Raw genomic sequence first — 23,518 nt, 5'->3', positions numbered from 1 at the left:
TACCATCTTGAGGCGTATGGCTTTAAGCTTGGAATTGCACACTGTTACTTGGTAGTTTGTGGTGATATTAAACTGCCAAAGTTAAGCGGCCTACAATATAGGGACTGATCATACTGCCGTAATGTACTGCATGATTGTCCTGGCGTAGTGGTTTTGAATCCTGTTAGTAAATTTACATTTTTCTATGTGAGAAAGCCCATCTACCTCATAGAATTTCGAATGTCGATGGTTCTACTTAGATGCCCACTATTGAATGAAATAATAAACGGAGGATTACCTGAGGACTTCCTCTACTAGTAAAGCAGGAAGCTAGCCATGTGATCCGAGTTTACAAGTCAATATGAGTAAAAACTCAACAACGTGTATACTTGTGGCACGGGCAGGTCACAAGTCGTACAAGTATAAACAATAGCTTTTCCCCCTAATATGTACCGTCTATACGCTATTTTCAGTTGGTATACATGTAACAATAGTAAATTCTCATGTTTTACTATGTACATGTATTCATTTCTATTAACAATGAAAATGCTGGTCATATTAGTTCGCTAAAATTGACATGTTACACTTCTGTCGTTAGTTTCATCATATTTAATATTGTTATGTGAAAATAAGAGGCTTATCAGAATTACATCTCAAGATTTTTTGATAGAAGTGTTTTTTATATTTTGCGGTTACGAATTGTCTTAAAAACGTAAAATATATTTGCAAGTGTACATGTTTCCATGTATTATGTAGAAAAAAACATATTAGCAGAAACATCACAACCGGTTTTTATGCTTTTCTACTATATGGTTTCACTATTGCCTGGCTTCAGCTCAATGAATTATTAAAATGTATAAACATCATACATGTATATGATCAGTGCGCGTCAATTCAAGTTCTTTTTGGTTGACGTCGGTTTTGGTTTTTAAAAACTTTGGACGAAAAAAAACAACCCAAACTATTTTTCGTTTAGCAAACATAATCTTATCCTTTTTTAATTTTAATGATTTATAACAATAAAAATGTTTTATGTAAATGTGTGCACGATTCAAGCATTGACATCCTGGACATCGCTGTACCTGGAAAAAAAAACGGAAAATAATCTATGAAACACACATACAGGGAAACGGACAAAAGCCCTCCCGGACAAAAGCCCTCCCGTCCAAAAATGACAAGGCGGACAAAAGCCCTCCCGTGAAAATGACAAGGCGGACAAAAGCCCTCCCGTGAAATTGACAGGGCGGACAAAAGCCCTCCCGTGAAAATGACAGGGCGGACAAAATCCCTCCCGTGAAATTAACAAGGCGGACAAAAGCCCTCCCGTAACAAAATATATATTTATGTTACATACCTGTGTTTTTTCAACGCACTTAAGATATTAAATTTGTAACATATATATTTGTTGTTGTTTTCTTTTGGTCTAAGTATTTTTATTAGCTAGAACCAGCTTTCATTCAGAACATACCTTTCAGAAATTAAATGTTTAGCGAGGTAATATTTTCACACGAATGTCGTTTAAAAAAAGGTCACTTTCTAAAGTAATTGACTCATTACAAGGCACTTGGACTTTTAATTTTAGTTAATTTTAACTTCTTTTCATCATTTATTACTCTATTAATCATAACTTTACATGTGAGTAATCCTTCATTTTTACGTGAATAAATATGCACTTACAGATTTTAGTACTTATTATTCAGATGCCAGTCAGGAATGTACTCAAGCTCATACAAACACTCTTATGCCAATGGAAAACAAAAATATTCATGATTACAATTTTAATATGTTGAGTGCATTGAATTGAAAATACAAACTATTTAATGTACATATATGTATTTGCTGCGGGAGGGCTTTTGTCCGCCCTGTATTTTCACGGGAGGGCTTCTGTCCGCCAAGTCATTTTTACGGGAGGGCTTTTGTCCGCCCTGTCATTTTTACGGGAGGGCTTTTGTCCGCCCTGTCATTTTCACGGGAGGGCTTTTGTCCGCCTTGTCAATTTTTGACGGGAGGGCTTTTGTCCGGGAGGGCTTTTGTCCTACACTCACACATACATGCATGCCTGATTATTAACATAACATAACTAAAATAAAATTAGATATGCAATGAAATTTGGCTTATCGTCATTCACCAATGATTTCTTCATTGATTTTATTTCATTTTTACGGAAATGGAATATATGTATGTTTACACCAACTGTATAACTGTATATACTTGTACATTATATGAATTTATAACATTTACTTGTTTTAAGACCCAATTTGCAAGTTTATATTATATACAGGACTGATTATGCTAGAGGCATTTTATAGTACAAGTTATATCTTGAGTGTTTGAACCTAATATGGGTATGCTGAGGACGATGTGGGTGGATACCAAGAAAATAAAATTGACCTTGACCTTCAAAAGGTCAATTCAAAATGGCCGCTTAAAAATACTAAAAATAGGTCATTAAAACTATGATTCAATATGATGAAATTAATAATTCTTGTCAAAATCAAACGATTATTCAATATGATCAGATTTTAATGAGATTGGCCACCAAATATAACGATTATAAGCATAATGGCTCAATTAACAGTTATACACAGTACTGTTTTACTAGCGCGTTAAGGTATAAGACTAAAATTGAAAAAAAAATCACTTTTTTATGTTTTGTTTACTTGACTTATATTTAACAATATACATGTACTTAGTTTCAAAATCCTTCTTAATAAATATAATCACAGAATAAATATTTCGTAATATCATATTAATATTTCGTTATTACGAATTTCGTAATTACGGAATAATATTTCGTAATAACGAATCAATATTTCGTAATAAAGATTTTATATTTCGTTAAAACGAAATAAGGCAGCCTTTCAACAATTCCAAGTTTCCAATTTCCTAGCCACTTTTTAAATGTTTACACATCTGTCAACACTTATTTATTGTCTGTTACAATCCTCAAATAAGTTTTCTTTCTTTTAAAAAGGTGTATGACTAACAAATCCAAACGATATCCCTCTAAATCAAACACAATTATTTTCCTCCCTTGAAATACACATCTTTTAAAAATGGCCGCCGCTTACATTTAACAGAGCCAGGTCTGATATAAATTCGCAGTAAGTAACAGAAATATGGATGGATGGTTGGACTTTTTCTCCTACTAAAATTGTTTGTTTTTATTATTAAAATAAGCGATCATTCAAATGAATAATATCATCGCAATTTAACGTTGATTGTCGAACTTATTTTTCAGCCCAAGATTTCTTGTATTTTATGAGAAATTCGACTAATACATGTACATAATAGAGGCTACCAGTGGGGAAAACAGATTTTAATATTAAAGTTAATATCAAGGAAATTTCGTTTTAACTTATTTTTAAGCATAAAATAAAAAGAAAATGTGTTTGTTTGTTGTGTCAGATGTGCTACGCCACTCGTTGGAATACTGTTTTTAAAGCCCACTCGATGAAATAAAATTTCATCTTACACACAGACAAACAAATATCCTCTTTATACATGTACTCCATATTATTTCTCGTAAACTTTACTCACGAAATCTAAGTGGAATCTAATATTTCAATGAGTGTTGTAAGGTATTCACAATTGACAGGTCAATAAAATAAGACTATACAAATAAGCAATTAGGCTGTGTATACAAACAAATAAAATATAGATGTTCCAACATGCAAAAGCGGGACTAAGTATGCGATAAACCCCCACAATTTTTTTTTAAAGTCGACATGTGACACATTATAAAATTTATCTATAAAATAAAAGATATCACCTTTGTTAAGCCTTTTCTCCAGAAACTATTAACTAAAGACAAAATAATTACATAATTGCACGTATTTAAAAAAAAAATATGAATAAAGGCAGTTAAAATTTTAAGAATATTGGCTTATAATATGTTTATCCTGTACATGTACTTAAAACATTATCAGGATCAAAAACTCCTTTTGTAACCCAAATATCTACGACACTATGGCTCTATCTCAATCTATGACAGTTGTTTTCTGTCTATTTTCTGTACCTCAGGTTTATATATAAAAATGTGAATTAAGTGATGAGCAAACTAGGTAAAAAATATCCAACTTACAAATTTACAAATCCTAAATTTTAAATGGTTAGAACAACATTTCTGTCCCATTCTGATATAAAATGTGTCACTTGCTGAAATGTTGAAATTAATAAAGAGCCGTTTTTTCAGCACATTGTGAACATTACACATGTATGATGCATGTAAGTTTTTGATAACAACAATAACAACACCATATTTTCATCGAGTTATGAAATGTCTGAAACCGGGAGATTGCTACGTGTGCTTGTTATACCATGGCAGCTCTCGAAAATTTTGGAATTCAGTCACGGTTTTAAGAAAATTCTACAAGAAGATTATCACATCATTTGATATACATTAGAATTCCGGGTACCCTCCAATAAATGTCTGGAATATCTTAAAGTAACTGCAAAGTTATTTTTAAAAATATTACTTGTAATAAATCGAGTAATATTTTCTTTGCCAATATAAAAAAGTCACGTGGGTTGGCTACATAGTAGAGGTGTTAAAATATAATTGTAATACACCCTTTGTTTGCCATTGAAATAGTTTTTAAAGTATAAAGGACTTTCAAACATAGTTATTATTCTGAGCGGGCGCTATGGTGCAGTGGTAACACTGTCTGCCTTCAAATCAAGGGGTCGTGAGTTCGATCCCCCGCTACTCCACTGAACGAATAAATGACTACAAGACTGACAAACCAGGACATCAGCACAGAATGACGGCAACGATAGAAACAAGAGAAGACCTTAACGGAACAGGAAACAAGTACCGAAAGTACAAGACCGAAGACAACGACCGATAACAGAAAGAAGAATGGAGACAAGAACTGACAACAAGCGAACAGAGACGAGGACCGAATACAGAAGAGCAGAGACAGGGAGCGATAACAGAAGAAAAAAAAACAAGCGAATAGAGACAGGTACCGATTACAGGAAAACTGACAACAACCGAACAGAGACGTACACCACAGAACATTGCTACACAGACAAGCGACCGATAAAAGAAGAACAGTTACTTGAACCGCTAACAGCAGAACTGACAACAACCGAACAGAGATATGGACAGATAACAGAAGAACTGACAACAAGCGAAAAGAGACAGAGACAGATAACAGAAACTGTCAACAAGCTAACACAGACGAGGACCGATAACAGAAGAACAGAGACAGGGACCGATAACAGAAGAACTGACAACAAGACAACGGAAACGAGCATTCATGACAGAAAAATAGAGACGAGGACGGATAACAGAGACGGAAACCGATGACAGAACAATTGAAAACAAGAAAACGGAGACCAAGACTGATTACAGCAGAATAGACACGAGAACCGATGACAGCAGAACGGAGAAGAACGAAAACGATAACCGATAACAGAAGAACAGAGACGAGAAATCGGAGCATCTGACAACAAAAGAACTGAGACCAGTACCAATTGAAGAACGAATATCAAGACGAATAACCGCTTACAGCAGAACTGACAACAAGCGAACAGAGATAGGGACAGATAACAGAAGAACAAAGACCGGGACTGATAACAGAAGAACTGACAACAAGCGAAAAGAGACAGGGACCGATAACAGAACTGACAACAAACTAACACAGACGAGGACCGATAACAGAAGAACAGAGACAGGGACCGATACGAGAAGTACTGACAACAAGACAAAGGAAACGAGCATTCATGACAGAAAAATAGAGACGAGGACCGATAACAGAATAACAGAGACGAGAAATCGGAACATCTGACAACAAAAGAACTGAGACCAGGACCGATTGAAGAACGAAAATCACGACCAATAACCGATAACAGAAGAACTGACAACAAGCGAACAGAGACAACAACCGGTAACAGAAAAACGAACACCAAAACCCAGAGACAGGTGCCTTTAAATCCCACGTTTAATGCGCACGTTTAAATCCCGTCACACATACGTGCGCTGTGCAAGTATAATATGAGTAGCCAGAGTAGAGTGCCAGATAAAATACACGAAAGCTCTATATCTAGCAGATAGGACAGAAAGAGTGTAGTAGTGTTCGTAAACCCTAAATATAGGTCTTTTACGTTTAAATGCCTTAAAATTTTCAGTACCATCTTTAATATTACTTCTATATTTCTATTATAATTATTAGCCTATAGAAAAATTGATATATCATCATTATTTATGATAAAGAAATTTGGCGGCCATTTTAGTGGGCATTTTAAATGGCCCTTTCAATGGTCAAGATCAAGTTTTTCAATTCGGTATCCACCTTTATCGGATTCAGCATACCTTAAATAGGTAAAATACACCAACATACCACTTGTACTACAAAATGCTTCTAGCATCTTATAGAGAGCCAAATTCTCAAAATCAGTCCTGTCTATTACACGGACAGCAATATTTAGTGTATACCGGAACAAGCGATTATCTAATTATTCTGAACATTAAATGATTATTTTGTACAACGTAATATGATGAAACGCACCAGGTAATTGTAGGATATTATCAAAAAGTATATACTAAAGCAAAACGTTTTCAAAAACATTATTTAGAATTTTTAGAATCTTATAAGAGATACAGTTATACGACGTCAATGAATTAAGGTATACCAGAAAAGAAGTTTGTGGGTTTTGCTTTAATTCTTAAAAAAAATATAAGAATAAGATAAAATGTGATCCTGTAATTGTACCGTAATGTTGTGAAATCTATGATATACTTAGTCACACATTTGTGAATCAACCCTATCTAACATAACAAAGATATATCTGTTATACTACACACTGACAAACTGAATTTTCTGTTATTAATACTTACAGTTGATGTAAACCACTTCTGCAAAACACTCCAAGAATTCCGAACATATCCTCACCAAAGTCTATGTTCTCATCAAGACGAGGTAAAGGCGCAATATCCATGTTTTGTGCATCAATCATGTTGCTATCATCTTCGTTATTTTCGTTAACTTCATGCCTTGTAGTGTCAACTGTGCATTCTCTGGTGGTGTCAGTCAGAGTGTGTCCCAACACACTGCCGACATCGATTTTACTGTTATTGTTACTGGGATCAAATACTGGATCATCATCAACTGCATTATCAAACTCTGTCGTTTTCTTTAATTCGGAGGCTTCACAACATAAACCAAAGAACACACCAATGTCAAATACGTCGTCGAAATGACTCTTTTTCGACCGGTTGCAGACTTCTAAGAATGAATCAATATCATAAACTTCGTCGATTTCTGCCTTCTGTGATTGGTTGCAGACTTCAAAGAACAAATCAATATCATAAACTTCGTCGATTTCTTCCTTCTTCGATTGGTTGCAGACTTCAAAGAACAAACCAATATCATAAACTTCGTCGATTTCTGCCTTCTTTGACTGGTTGCAGACTTCAAAGAATAAACCAAGGTCATAAATGTCGTCGATTTCTTCCTTCTTCGATTGGTTGCAGACTTCAAAGAACAAACCAATATCATAAACTTCGTTGACATTTTCTTTATTTAGTTTGCTACAGACTTCAAAAAACAAACCAATATCATAAATTTCGTCGAGATCAATTTCAGTTTTAAAGCTTGTTTTGATTTCATGACCAGGCAAAGTGGTATCTGTGTCGTGTGTTAGCAATGCTTGATTTTTTATTTCTTCCGATACACCGCGAAGAACTATTTTGTCTTTCTCTACATTGGCTTTCAACTGGTTTTCATTTTCAAGTTGTTGACGGAATTCATTATCAGGTCTTTTGCTAACATTACTATCATATTCATTGTTCAGTTCACCATTGCAATAAATGTTTGACTCTACGGCACTTTTACAAGAATGATCTGATTTAGTAAGACATGTGTTTTCGAAATTGTTTTGATTTCTCACAGGTTTTGGATAGGCATTTTTGATAAGCTTTTCAAATTCTTGATCTGAAGGAATTTCAAAATCATATTTCGGTACCAACCTAATAATACTTGTTTCAATTACATCGTGCTTGTGATTTGGAAAAGCCTTCTCGACATATTTTGGCGATTTAATCATCCGTGTTGAGCATGTTGATTTCATTACGGTCGATCCTTTCGAAAGCATGACTTTCGACCATACCAGTTTTGATGCGGCTTTTTGTGCACCGGAAATCGCCGATGACGTTATTTTATTGCTTCCTGAATATCTACTCCCAGACATTCGTACTGAAACTGGTGGTCTTCTAAGAGACGCTTGTAATAGGACACTGTTGATGTGGCGATCTAGTTGAGACTGGCCAGCTGCGAGCTTCTGTTGGCGCATGATGTTGGATTCCATTTCAAGATCCTTGTTTATCCTTAACATAGCCATAACTGTAAGAGAAACACGTTTTCCTGACACATTTACAAACTAAAAACTATCGTCTTAAAGTGACAAAAGTGAGTTTATTTCACATAAAGGGATTGGAAATATTTTTGTTCGAGACTTGTGCATTTGACCTTGATTAAGGACTAGAGTAGTAACTTGTGTGCAAAATTTCTCATCATTTGCTCCAGCACGTTAGTTCTAATTGTGCTAAATGATATAAAATTGAAATGTCTTTAAATGCTTTTAATCAGACTAAATATCGCACAAAAATTGACTTTCAATTTAATTTCGAGAATAATTCTAAATTTATCTTTTGCATATTTTTTTCTATTTCAAGCTCACAAGTTGACCTATGTAAGAATTTTAAATTTCATGTTTTCATATATATATTCGGACCTCAGCTCCTTTAATAATTTACTGGGTTTAAGATTATAACGTTTTATTTAAGACCACTTTGTAAGTTTACGTTCCTTTAATTTTTATTTGAGCCGCGTCACGACAAAACCAACATAATGGGTTTGCGACCAGCATGGATCCAGACCAGCCTGCGCATCCGCGCAGTCTGATCAGGATCCATGCTGTTCGCTATCAGTTCCTGTACTTGTAATAGGGTTGGGATGCGCAGGCTGGTCTGGATCCATGCTGGTCGCAAACCCATTATATTGGTTTTGTCGTGACGCGGCTCATTTGTTATGGCCTGGTTCAAGAAGAAATTGAAATGTACCTTAACAATATGTACTTACTTTGTTTTTGATCGAAATTACACGGATTAAAACCCATTATGTTGGTTTTGTTGTGACGCGGCTCAATTATATTGAAATTAAATAATGTGTTTAGCAACAATACCGAAAACTCTATATAATATTGCTGTGGATCTGGGTTTTTTTTTTTAACTAGTATGACTAGTTTATATAATGACTCTTATATCTAATTTACATAGTTACTTCGTAACAAGGAAGAGCAGGGGTAGTTTATAGAATACACCACCTACATAATTTTATAAACATTTAGATATTATAAGAAATAGATCATTAATACTAAGATGTTTTAACATGTAAATGAATGTTAACTTTCTCCGTTGTTGTTTAAATCTTGTTTGCAAATTTATTTTTGAACGCTGGCTAGCCATATATATGTTGTATTGTATATCTTCACCGGTTATATGGTCTTATGTAATTTGAATAATAAACTTATCAAAACTTTTAGTTTTTAAACATTTATTTTGGCATATATCATTTATATCTATCTTTAATTATTACTTACAGGAGTAACTTAGTTTTAATGCTACAGTACTTATATCTATAAGAATGTTTTGTGAACATTTTAAGCACATTATGGAATATAAAGCTTAAAAAGCACTGGAAATAAAGGAGTAATATTGGCAAATATATTCCGGTACAATAAAACATTCTTCACTTTAGTTTAAATTTATGTAAATTTATAAATATTTTCTGCATGAAACGACTTTTTTTTCAAGAAGTTTTCAAACTATAGGCTTCTATATTAAAAGTTGACCTGTTGGGATTGGGATTAGAAGGCTTTTATACCAACAGTATAAACTGCACATCATTAGAGTCTGATTAGGCTCCAAAGTTATAAAGTTATAAAGAAATTTTCTATGTATAACTCAGAGCTCCAGTACCTGAATGGTCAGAAACCAGCCCAGGGTGTACACTTACCAATAAAAATCCAGAAATTTGATATTGAATTTAGAAAAAAAATATTTTATAACCTCGAGGTCAGGCCAAACATTTATTTATTATTTCTCAATTCTGTCTAAAACCTCGGGAATTCCAATAGTAAATGTACATTATATGGCAGTTTCTGACCTATCAGATATACATGATCTGAGATTGAGCTTAGAGAATTTCTTTATAACCTTCGGACCAAGGCTCTACACTGTAAGTACAGTAGTTCACTTTAATGTTATCACATACTGCTCCAAAATCAAAGTAGGATATGCTATTTACACAAATTCACGTAAAGTAAACGGTACAACGTTAATATACGCCTCACTTACCTCCCGTGTTTAGATGAATTCTGCCAATTCCATTTTCTCTCAAATAAATGTCCGAGTGTAATGCCGTGTATCTAATCACTAGGACGATAACGTCACTTTACGTCACAATCAGTGTAATAAGTGACGTCAGAGAAAAAAATGCGACGTGTCTGTCAAATCATTTGATTTAAATTGTCCCTGCAGTGTTATATCAACACAGTATTAACAAACATAATATTTTGTGGTGGTGTTGGTAGTTTTCACTCCGGATCACGACAGTTAGCCACATGGAATTCACCAGAGCACAGTTCAACCACCGCATCGTTCCTGGGCTGGTTGTCAAGCGGTTAACCAGTAACTAGTTGCTTCCATTTTCGCAAGGAACTGAAACTTCTGTACATGCCAGAGCAGATGTACAGTGCGAATGACCATAGAAAGGATTTCATGATCAATCATAACGAAAGTGACCTGCGCCGTCCGGGAATCGAACCCGGGTCGCCCGATTCACAGTCCAACTCTCTACCTATTGAGCTAACTGGACGGCTCAAAACAATGATATTTTCTGGGGCAGTATCCTTAAGTACCAATATAAGCTTTAATCTTTCCAACAAACTTCCAAGACAAATTTAAAAAGAATATTTTACTTATATTAACTATAAAGGGATATTCAAGTTTTTTCTATAAATAAAGGATTTATTTTCATCAAGTGGTATGAAAATATGAAAAAAGATATTTCATGAGTGAAGTTGCGTGATACATATAATAATTTTCATACCACAAAATGATTATCGATAAATCCTGTCTTTATAGAAAAAACCTTGAATTTTCTGTTTATTATATACATTATTCTCTTCCTTTTTTGGCAGACTTAAATTTTGTGTTTTGACTGAATTTAGAAAATATGAAACCCCATAAGAAAAGTAACCAATGAATGAACATCTGAATATGATATTTCTATTGCTATCTCTTTCTCTGTCGTCACAATAAGTAAACCCCTGACAAAATGAGCCAGTCAATGGGCACGCTCTGGAGTGCCGGAAGCTAAAACCTGCACTCCAGTTAACGCACTGTGCATGTACATTGTATAATTTATGTATACAATTGAACTCTGACACATTTTCAACAGAAAGGTCCCCAAACTATGATACAAATAGTATTTTGACAGATTATATGACCAACTATGTACGTACACGTTCCCTGTTGTCACAATATGAAATCCCACCAAAAAGTAACCAATGAATGAGCATCTGAATATGATATTTCTATCGCATTCCCTTTCTTTGCCGTCACATTAAGTAAACCGGAGCAAAAACGAGCTTGTGTTCATCCATTGAGACCCCCCCCCCAAAAAAAAAGTATTCGTTAGTCATTACTTATTAATTAATTGGATAGTGAAAACTGTTAAGCTAGACTATTATAAACTTGTTTTTTACAATTACTACTTAACTTTATACCTACAACAAACCTCTTTTATTAAAATGAGCCCTTATTCTTTCCCTGATACTTCAGTGAAGTATGAATTGTAACGTCAACTTAAAAGTATATACGAAAGTCTACTTGAATGAGTAAGTGATGAAAACAGGCAAATTGTTAACTTTAAGGAGTTTGTACTGAAGAGTCCTGATGCCAATTTAACATGTTCTATAAAAATTGAAAACTCCTACGTAGGAGATAGAAAAGCCTAATTAGGAGTTTATAACTCCTGCGTAGGACTTTTAAACTCCTACCTAGGGCTTTTTAACTCCTACGTAGGACTTTTAAACTCCTACGAAGGACTGTTTAACTCCTACGTAGCACTTTATAACTCCTACGTTGGACTTTTAAACTCCTACGTAGGAATTTAAAACTCCTAATTAGGTTTTTATATCTGCTACGTACGAGTTATAAAGTCCTACGTAGGACTAATAAAACTAAAAAAATTATAAACTTCTAATTAGACTTTTTTTATCTCCTACGTAGGATACGGAAGCGTCCTGGTGCCAATTTAACATGTTCTATAAAAAAAGATAACTCCTACGTAGGATTTTGTAACTCCTACGTAGGACTTTATAACTCCTACGTAGGAGATAAAAAAGCCTAATTAGGAGTTTATAACTCCTACATAGGACTTTGTAAGTCCTACATAGGACAATATTAGTCCTACGTAGGACTTTATAACTCCTACGTAGGAGATATAAAAACCTAATTAGGAGTTTGAAAGTCCTACATAGGACTTTATTACTTATTACTTATAAAGTCCTACGTAGGACTTTATAACTCCTACGTAGGAGATAAAAAAAACCTAATAAGGAGTTTAAAAGTCCTACGTAGGAGTTTATAACTCCTACGTAGGACTTTATAAGTGTTCCTCAACATAGGAGTTATAAAGTCCTATGTAGGAGATATAAACTCCTAATTAGGCTTTTTTATCTCCAACGTAGGAGTTACAAAGTCCTACGTAGGAGTTAAAAAGTCCTACGTAGGAGTTAAAAAGTCCTACGTAGGAGTTACAAAGTCCTACGTAGGAGTTAAAAAGTCCTACGTAGGAGTTTAAAAGTCCTACGAAAGAGTTGTAAACTCCTAATTAGGCTTTTTTATCTCCTACGTAGTTCAAGATAATTTCTAGGATTCTTGAAAAAAGACAACAAAAAATCCAACAAACGAAACAACACATTATTAAACGCAGGCTAACATGATTTCTTTCAAAGCTAGCATCATATCATAACTTAACCTTTTTAGCGTTAACGTTATCAAACGAGACAAATCCTTTTCTTCTTCTTTATTTTTTTTAGACCAACAATTTTAAAATTTGTATACAACAATAAAATTATTGTGAAAACAAAAAGCAGTGTCATTTAACAAATATATTAATTACAAAAAGACATTAAGTTATAATGTTGCCCTATATTCTATATACATATTATCAAAATATTATAATAAGTGGAAGAGACTCTAGATAGTTTGGCTCCTATACATATTTCATTTAGTTTTTACTAACATTGAATTATAAGAACAATTCTTTTTCTTCTTGCTTCAATGTTTCAAAGACTTTTATTAATCTTAATTAAGTTAACTAGATGCATAGTTTCAAAACATAATCGAATCCACAGCGATTGCCACTAAGTTCAGATGAAGAAGCAATCCACCTTATTCATTGTTTACATGTGTAAAAGCTCGATTCACAACAAACAAATATATGCACCTAACTTCTACATAAAACATAAACGAACAGTTTATTATAATGACAATATTTCAAAGATTGTAATTTAACTAGAAAATCAAACTCAACAATAAACCAAGTCTTTGTAAACATAACATATGACTGTTTTACTGGTCGTTGACTACACAACATAAACGAACCACTAATAAGAAAAAAACCAAACATTTTAAGCTGCCATTTAAAAAGAAATATAAACCAATATCTACTTGCCCTAATGAATTGACCATACATGTGCACCAAAGGTAAAAGTTGTTAATAAATGTTGATTCAATTATGCTATTGTCCTATATTTGTCGAATGCAACAATTATGTTTTGAATTCATAACTCATACACATTGTATAATGAATTCATCGCTCTAATTATACTCTAAAAGCAAGCTTTCTTGTTCGCTGTCACAACAAAAGTCCAAACTAAGAACTTTGAAAACTCCCATAGATTTTAGCTGTGGATTCAGCATTATTCGAAAAAATTGACGAATTCTTCTATAGTGTTAATACCATAAGCCATTGGAAGACGACCGTGTTTTCTGTCAACAAAACACAGCTTGCCATCTTTCATGTACTCTGTTCCAAGTTTAGCCTGCGCCCAAACTATGATTTCATCAATTAGTGGTGTTCTGACTTCGACCATGCCAGCAATTTGTCGAATGATAAGTAGTCCGTATGGAACGTCTTCCATCAGGTAACGATATTTGAAATCTGGCTCCAATTTACCGTCTGCTGTTTTCTTCATGGGATGCACGAGACCATCGTAAGCTCGGTTGGTTTTCAAGCATGAAAGCAAAGTTTGTTTGTCTTCGATTTGATCTGGGTACTCACCTATGAAGCATTCTTTCATTGGCGAAATTCCAGAGAAATCCATGTTTGGATATTTAGACGCAAGCACATTGGCAACCTCGATCATTTCATTCGTTGCTCCATCTAAATATTTAACAGCCTCTTCGTCGACTCCTTGGTAGAAGAGAGGTGCGGTTTCTAACGGTTTTCCATCCCAATTTTTCCATTTTGCATACATTATGGGAGGATGGACAGTTGGCCTATAAAGAAAAGTGTATTTGATGATATTCATTTCTCGTTTTAAAACTGGTTTAGGTCCGAGTATTGTTTGAACTTGGCCCATTGGGCTTGAATTTGAATCAGTATCCTTGGACTTAATTTGCTCAATTTGAGAAGCATAAATTTCTTCTTTTGTGCCTAAAACTTCGACTTCCTGTCCATATTTTACAATTCTACACGCCCAGGGTAAGGTTTCAATTGATACTACACTGCACTTTTTCCCGTGTTCTCTCAAAATTGCCAGAGCTTGATACTCGAATCCCGCCTGACCTGGTAGTCCGACCAATACACACTTATCTTGCAAATATGATGCGATGTTCGTTAGAACCATCTCGTGAAGGAATGCAGGCATACAGAGGATAACAATGTCTGCATTTCGGACATTTGCTTCCACTTCTTTTGTGACTTTAAAGTTAACTGCACCAGCGGGTTGGGATTTTGTTTGCCCGTTACTATACTTCATGGTAAATCCATTAGCCGCCATTGCGTTCGTCCATCTTTCTGCCTCGTCTTGAAAAGTGTCAACAACAGTCACGTGAGCATTTTTGACCAATGAAGAAGTACCTGCAAGGACGTGTGCACCATTTCCGCCACCAAATATGGTCACATTCTTACTCTCTGAGAAACCTGCCATAACGTCTGAAACAAAAAAAGACAATTTATAGAAATTCGTCATTATACGCTCACGAAAGGGTACCAATTTTGAGATCTAGTTTACTGTTTGTACATCGGTTTAAACTAAAGTTAAACAATCATCTAATATATAACATTGTATCTCCCTATATTCTACAAAGATTTCAAGGGACCAGGACCCGTTTTCTTAATTGTGATTTCACCGTCGAAGGATTATTGATTATATCTTGACAAATATCATACAAAAGAACTAAAATTGAAAATCAATTATGTTTATAAAATTTCGAAAAAGCGACTGGCGCATGCACGAATTCATTGTGTTACTTTTTTCAAACAACCGTTAAATATTTTTTGTAAGGGAACGTTTATTTTTTTTATACTTTTTTTTATAAACTAAATGAACACAACACTCACTTTATTTTTTTTTTAAAAGAACACTTGCTGTAAGAAAATGAAGACATTTATTTAGACATTTTATCGTGGACAATTCAAATCTTACACCTCTAAGCATTCAAGGGGCTTTAATTAGTATTTGTAGAAAGATATGTTTCAAAAAATTCTTTACATAATATCATATACACTTTATAACCTTTATTTAATAATTCTGTCAAATTTGACTGAAATTTAATTTAGTTACTATAAAAGCTCTATTTCCATCTTGCAATATAACATCACTTTTTTGTAAAACAGCCATGGCCTCTGAAAAGTGAGGACCTAATCTCAAACCTCTTAAAGTATCTTAGTACTGTTTAGTTTAACAAAATAACTATTAATGGTTGTTACATGGCTATCATACGATAATTTAAGCACCGGACAGGATGCAGTAACTGATTTCAGATTTTTATGTTTATAATTTTCATTTTCTTATTACTTTATGGTGTATTTACATGACTTATATGAAACAAATCTAAGTTACAATATATTCATCAGAAATGTCTGTTTGTATGCATTGTTTTCATTTTACAGCAGCATACATGTCTGCCAGAAACTAAGCTTTTGTGCACACAACTTGATGTGATCATAGGCACTTTTAGTGAAAATTGAAAAGCTCATGACTGAAAGGTTTGATATTATTAATAGAATACTAAAACCACGTTTATTTGATATCAAAATGATAAAAACAAGTATATTTAATCGTTTAAGCTAGCAAATTTAAGTAATATAACAAAATGGTAATTTTCATATTTTCGGTGGCCATCTTGGACACCATCTTGGATTTCTTAGTCCCCCAGCATTTTTGGCAAAAATTAAATCCCATTTCTCAACCGAATATTTTGACATATGAAACCTCCTGTTTATGATTAAGGAACCAGTTACTCCCCTAAATAAGCGAGAGTTATTGGAGCGTTGAGATTGTGGGGTGTCATATAAGGTACTTACTTACACGATAATACTTATTTACTATGATTACATAACCGCTATCGAAATACATGTACTTTAAATGGTAAATTTGTAAGTCATGTGCGTGTATTTTTAAAAGTTCTGTAATTATAAAATGTGTGTTTCAGGCATTTTTTTTTCAAGAATTAGATATGGGAACTTTAAAAACGTAAACATGAGCATATCACGTGATTGAAAAAAAGGAAACACTTGCATATCACGTGATTTAAAAAAGAGAAACATTTGCATATCACGTGAAAAACCTTATGGTATCGTCTGATGATGTATATATCACTGACACATATCAAATTGGTTTTGTTCATTTCAGAAAACACAAAGAGGTATTTGATTGTTTCAATGTCAGATCAATGTGTATCTCACCAAGTAAACACAAGGTGTATCAAATTTTGAATCGTGTTCATCAGTGAAATATAGCTGGCACTTTCATATAAAAATGTTCACCAGTGAAATATAACTTATTCTTGAATATAACAATGTTCGCCAATAAAATATAATTGTTTCTTACGTAAGTAAAATACAACTCTTACATATACGCTCGTACATAAAACATTTCATTAAAATACATGTTTTTCATGCTTCTTAAATCAACATAATCATTTATTAGATGTACGGTATTCATCCGCATTTAATTGTTGGTCGGCTGTTGTGGAATTTTATTTTATAATTTTATTGTGAAATTATCAAATATTTTAGAGTATTATTTTGTAATCTATTTATAATAAACTTTAAGGAATGAGTACATTAAGTTAAAATGAATTTGAATTAGAAATCCTGTCAAAGATTACACATCTATGATATTATAAATGCCTTAATTGAACTCTTGTGTGTGAGATCACACTATCATCTTTACGTGATATTAGTTCATTATAGCATACTTACTTTTGCTAAATATCTTTGCTTAATATCTTTAGTATCATAAAGTCTTGACCAAACCATTTATCTTTCTTGAGGGAAATTTTCAAAGTGTGTACTGATTGATTACCGAACAGTGCATACCATAATCAGACGACAAATGTATACCGGCTGATCGTGGTCTGCACTGGCCGGCATGGTTAGAACCAGTTGCCGACAGGAAGCTTAGCTTTTTTAATCAAACATCCGTGTGTTCCGTATATTAGCCCTAACCTTCTGGAACCGGAAGTGTTTAGCCTTGTTTACCATCAGTCCAGCGCAAGCAGATTATGTGCTTCCGTGAACTCTTCTGACCTGGGTTTATATCGTTGGTTGAATAGTTTTAATTCTTGATTTCTCCAAAATCGACAATGCATTGAACGGTTCAAAAAATAGAATTTGGACATATTTAGCAGGTTTGCATGTAGTAAAAAGCGACGGAAAAATGACATTTGCCGAACTTGCAGAATCAATTGTACCGGTATTTTTCTATTTTAATTTATTTGATAGAAATACCCTCTGTCTGGTTAAACAATTATGTACCATAAATAATGAAACCTAGACACGTTCTGCAACACACTAGTGCATGTTAACCTGGAGAAAATAACTAACGTGTCAGTAAATCTAAAGTTCTGCGGCGGCACTGATTAAAAAGCACACTTCCTGACACATCCAATAAATCGCTGTCAGCGGAGGAATTCCTTGTTTTCACAATTGCCATCTTTTTTCTATTTCAAGAAAGGTTATAGAAAGTAGTGCAAATTGCGAGTACAGTTTTTTTTTACTGTCACATTAAAAAGGGAGTAAGTTTTTTGACCACTGTTTTCAACATAAAACGTATTTTAATATTGTAAATTGAATTTTAATATCATATAGAAATTTAAATAAATTATATAATAACTGTTGAGAGTCATGAATAAAATTCCTTGACATTTGTTTCTCAAGGATTCAAATTACAGCTCAAAATCAAAGTTAATAGTCAAAATTGTTTTATTTTTCATGAAACCCCGGCATGTTTCAGAATTTTGAAATTAAAATTGTAAAATGTAAATAAACACTATCAAGCTAAAAATTAAAATAGAAAAATTTGGTTGAACTTAAATAAAATAATGATATTTGGTTGAAAGTAACATAACATTCCTAAGTTGAAATTAAAAAAGAAAAAACAACATTATTTTTTTCAGATTATTATGATTGTTTTGATATTATTATTACTTTATTTCATCATTCGATTTAATCATCATCACCATCATCATCATCATTATCATCATCATCATAATTATTATTATCATAATTATTATTATCATAATTATTATTATTATTATTATTATTATTATTATTATTATTACAACTACATCAAATATGGGTGCTAAAAATGTTTTCGTATCCGTCGTGCGATGATATTTTATCCAATGTTATCTCGATACGGAGTGGTCGGTGTGAGGAATTATCAATGTTTACACATAAGATAACACAAGTTTGAAAAATGTACACTAAATTATTTTCTTTTTAACTGCAAAACATATTCTTTTTACATATAAAAAATATGATATCAAAGATATTTCAATATTGTTTTTTAATCGATACAGATAATTGATTATTATTCGTTAAGGTAGTCAATAAAACATATTATGGCTTAAAGGTACATGGATTGAATACAATTTTTACTTCTTTAGAAAGGACTTACATGAATTTTATAACATAAAAAATAATGGTTCTAAGAGCTAAACATAAAATAATTTGTCCAAAAAGTAGCAAAATGAAACCAAAAACCATTTTTTTGTCTTCCATATAAAATACGGAATTACTATATAACAATTCTAATTTTCCCACCAAAAAAAAAATATATATATAAATAAAAGAAAAAGATTGTTCGGTAATTGGCCAAAAAGTAACTCTTTGGAAATTATATAAGCACGTAAAAATTGAAAAGCTTTTGAGAAATAAAATTTAAATCATTTATGGGACATATAATGGGCCATAATGGGTCAAAAACAAAGCCACGCTAAAAACAGTTTTGTGTGCGTATAGTAAAAAGGTCAAGTGTACAATGACCGTTATAACTCGCATAAAGATAACAATAAGTTCAAATAGAGTACACAGTACATTGAATTATTGACATCATGACTATTGAAGCGCCATTTTTACAGTGTATTTAATCCAATTTCCTCTACAAAAATGTGAAATAAATATACTTTGAAGAAACAGTTATCAGAAAAAAAGACAAATTTAATTTGAATACCTGACTAATCCGAGAGTTCTATAATTTATCCGGTTTATGAAACAGTGTGTGCAACGTACGAACTTCTGATAATTATACTAGTAATCGGAAAAGTGACCTTGACCTTTGCTTTTCTCAAGAGCAATTTGCGGCCTACATCTCCAGATGTAAAAAAAATTGCGATAATGTTCGCCAAACAATGACAATTGATTGTCAGTAGCCTTCTGGAAAAAAAAATTGATCAATACAGATACTGGGAGAAAAACACGGGGGAAAGTGAATACAGAAGACGCTATGTGTTGTAAATTCTAGTTGTGATTGCAGTTGTCTGTAGACTTTTTTACCATGACGGGACTGTAAATATTTTTTTCACGATTAATGTTTTATTTCATGAAGATCTAGAAAAAACAACGAAAAAAATAAAAACAACATGACCCCCCCAAAAATAACATTAAATAAATAAATAAAATATATACATTGTATATGAATAAAAAAAAACATTAAAAACTAGGAATGAATGTTGAAAGTAATCCAAATCATGATTTCTGTCTTTGGCATGCTAATCTCGTCATGCTAATCTCATCAAATAATGAAATAATAATAGTAAAGCGACCATGCTGTTTTATGGAAACATCATGACCTTGTGCATCATCTTCATTATTTAGTCCAATCTGTTATTTTGCCTGTAAATAACTGTGCTGCTCCAGTGTTGTGCTAATTAACCGCCTAAGCGCAAAAAGATTATATAGAGTCACATGCAAAAATGATAGATTTTAAAAATGAGTTTGTTATTTAAGAAAAGAAAAAAGTATTCAAACACGAAATAATGTTTGCCATCAATGGGATTTGAATCCACACCCCATGCAGAAATGTTTCTCAGTGAAAAGAAATTCTCTTCAGAAAGGAGTTGGTTTTGCATAAGGCATCTAATACAAATTATTAATGATTAATCGCAATGAATGTTCAAGCAAATATTTAACGATTTCTCTCTCTATTTTTCTAACAAAGAATTTATTAGTGCAGCAGAGTGCTCCCATTACTTTGTATGGAGACAACCCATTGGTCATAGGACTTCTCTGGATCGCTTATAAAATAAAAGGGCGAGTACACGGCACCATTTAGTAGTTCTTAGTAGTGTATTGAAAATGAACAAGTTTGAACATTCCACCAAATTAAATTGTTTTGAAAGTTTTTTTTTTTAAATTTAGATAGGAAAGTTTTGGTATTAAGCATAAAATATCAGAGTTAAATAGTTTATATGTTTTTGTTACATTCATGGTAACATTTTTCTGTCGTATTTGTTGATTGAAGTGTTGATTAAAATTACTTTTTTTAAAAATGCAACCCTGGGGAACCCCAACAAAAACAAATGGTTCTTAAACCAAAGTAAAAACAAAAAAATGAAACTGGTTATATTTTAAACTGATATAATTTTTCTGATTATTTTCAAAGGGAAAAGTTTAAAAAATTTTTAAAAAAAGTATGTTTTTAAAGACTTTGGCCCCTTTTACCATTTTTACTAACAATTTTCAATGTTGATGAGAGAAAAAAAGCATGTATATCAACGCTGGGAAATTTTAAAAACACGCCCGAAAAAATTAAATTGGTTGGGAAAGAAAAATTTAAACAAATTTAAAATTCCCTTTTTTAAAAGGTAATTTAAATGAATCAAATAATGTTAGCCCGGACAAGTTTTGTTAAATTTAATTTTACTGTTTAAACCAAAAGGGGGGATTAGAAATTTCCCTTTTAGAGCTGCCCTTTTCCGGCTTTCCCGTGTAAACCCCGTTGGAAAAAGCTTTTAAAATTAGATCAATTTTCCGGGTTTGGGGCACGTGAAAAAGCCTTTGTTTGCAAAAAGACATAACACCTTTTTTTAAAAAACTCTCTAGGGCTCTGGGAGTTTGCTGTTTTCCCGGGGAAAGGGGGAAACGCATGCGGAAACCAATTCAAATTTTGAAATCCTGGAATGGGGATGAAATAACAAACTAATAAAAATCTGGGGTTTTTGAAAAAAACTTCGATTTTTGGTATCAAAAATTTTTCCCCCCTGTATTAAAGATATCCGATTTCCGACCAAATTTATTTCAAATTGCCCTTTTCCGTATTTCCTACGCATCGGGGTTTTTATTTCCCAGGGTTTTTAAATTGACAACAACATTCTTTTTTTTTAAAATTTTCATCTCCGTAGAAAATACAAAAAGACAAGGGATAGGCCGCCGTTGCCACTTTCCCTTCTGTCTGCCCAATCCGTCGTTGTAAAAAACTTTTAATTCAAAACCCGCCGTGAAAAAACCCAGTGCAATAATAAATATTCATTTTACTTTTCACAGATTAAATGTGCAAACCCCTGCTTTCTGTAGAGCCAAAAACTTGTAACTTTTTTCCGAAATCTCCTAAGCTTCATCAAACAGGTGCACAAGACAACCCACGGGGGTTTTTTTTTAACAAAAAGTTTTGAAGGTGACGTCATCCCATTTATTTTGTCAAGAAGACCAATGATAGTGGCAGGGAAAAGACCTGCGACAGTACATTTCTCTTGTAGCATTGCGTTGTATGTAAATTCACAATGCTCTTGAAGGCTTTCGAACGGTTGTGTTTTCGTCACAACTTTGACGCCGTCATGCAAATACATAAATGGAAACCCACCTATCCAAGCAAATCGGCGTTCGTTATAAATCACATCTCCGGAATCATAACCAAATGATTCTTTCAGATGATTGCCAATTATCATCACATCATGATGCGAATGGGCTACAAACTTCGACTCGCCTGTTGAACCGGAAGTTGGCAAAAGTACTACAGTCATTTCCGGGTCTAGTCGAGGGAAATGGAAGGAATTCCCTGGATCTTTATATAGATCATTCAGTTGCTTAAGTTGTCTTTCTTCAACAAATGTCGTCGAAATGAAGATTTTAAGTGAAGGAACGGATTCGCTTTCGACCAAACCGTCTGGACTCAATTTTGTTATGAAATTCAAACAAGCTGTAAATCTTTGCCGATCCTTACCCGGGTTCACAATTAAACATTTTACGTCAAGTTTACATAGTTTCTGCTTTAGATCGCTACCATCCTCATTCCTCATAACAACGTTCAGAATAATAGCCCCTGTACAAATAGTTGCGAAGGTGCATATTAACAAATCTAGCTCATTGTCCAAACAAGTAGCTACAATGTCACCCGCACCGATCCCTAACGACATCAACGAGTATGCCAACTGACGTGACCTTTGATATAACTCTCTTGCGTTAATACTGTCTCTCCTTCCATCAGGGTGAAGAAAAACATAGACTTCTTTATCCCCACATTTCTGAGCCATATATAGCAATCGTTCCGGAACAGTCTGGTAATTATACTGAAATCCAGTAGGTCTGTGAATGTAGCTTGGTTTTTTAATTTCCATTGTTAAACGAACGACGAACTAATGTAACGACGGTTTTATGCAATTTTCACCCCCACCGTTTTCACAATATAGTTGGCAATGTTGAATTAATATTCATACAAGTGAGTGAAGCTAGGGTCCGTGACTATGCGTAAATGTCATAAAGAAGAACACATTCCGACTTTACCTCTGTAATTATCGCTATGTTGTAAACTATAGATTAATTAAAACATTGTTAATTTCAATACTAGACATATATTTTTTACGGATTTATCATTGTACTATGTGCTAACATATATGTGTGCACCACATGCATTAACTATAGAGTTCTATCAAAATTGGTAGAAATATAAACAAAAAACTCCGTTGGCGTAGTTGAAATCATTTTGACTTTTTATGACACGACGTTATAAT

At 33.3% G+C, this 23,518-nt stretch overlaps 3 protein-coding genes across 3 annotated transcripts; all 3 read right to left on the bottom strand.

The window, feature by feature from the left end:
• Positions 1–943: 943 nt before the first annotated feature.
• On the bottom strand, positions 944–10,402 carry LOC132760138 (uncharacterized). The gene is made up of 3 exons (XM_060752044.1): positions 10,343–10,402; positions 6,824–8,327; positions 944–1,061 (listed from the first exon to the last, which is right to left on the bottom strand). The coding sequence occupies exons 2-3, from the start codon at positions 8,323–8,325 to the stop codon at positions 1,031–1,033; spliced, it is 1,533 nt and encodes a 510-aa protein (XP_060608027.1). The 5' UTR covers positions 8,326–8,327; positions 10,343–10,402; the 3' UTR covers positions 944–1,030.
• Positions 10,403–13,064: 2,662 nt separating this feature from the next.
• LOC132760106 (opine dehydrogenase-like) lies at positions 13,065–19,892 on the bottom strand. The gene is made up of 2 exons (XM_060752002.1): positions 19,744–19,892; positions 13,065–15,215 (listed from the first exon to the last, which is right to left on the bottom strand). The coding sequence occupies exon 2, from the start codon at positions 15,208–15,210 to the stop codon at positions 13,978–13,980; it is 1,233 nt and encodes a 410-aa protein (XP_060607985.1). The 5' UTR covers positions 15,211–15,215; positions 19,744–19,892; the 3' UTR covers positions 13,065–13,977.
• A 2,150-nt stretch (positions 19,893–22,042) lies between these two features.
• Positions 22,043–23,191, bottom strand: LOC132760127 (medium-chain acyl-CoA ligase ACSF2, mitochondrial-like). Its single transcript, XM_060752033.1, has one exon. The coding sequence runs from the start codon at positions 23,123–23,125 to the stop codon at positions 22,043–22,045; it is 1,083 nt and encodes a 360-aa protein (XP_060608016.1). The 5' UTR covers positions 23,126–23,191.
• Between the last annotated feature and the right edge of the window lie 327 nt (positions 23,192–23,518).

This window comes from Ruditapes philippinarum, unplaced genomic scaffold (genome assembly GCF_026571515.1).
Source record: "Ruditapes philippinarum isolate M1 unplaced genomic scaffold, ASM2657151v2 ctg3111_1_1_1_1, whole genome shotgun sequence".
NCBI lineage: Eukaryota > Metazoa > Mollusca > Bivalvia > Venerida > Veneridae > Ruditapes > Ruditapes philippinarum.
Note: the sequence above shows the minus strand (reverse complement) of the source record. Positions and strands in the feature narration are given on the sequence as shown.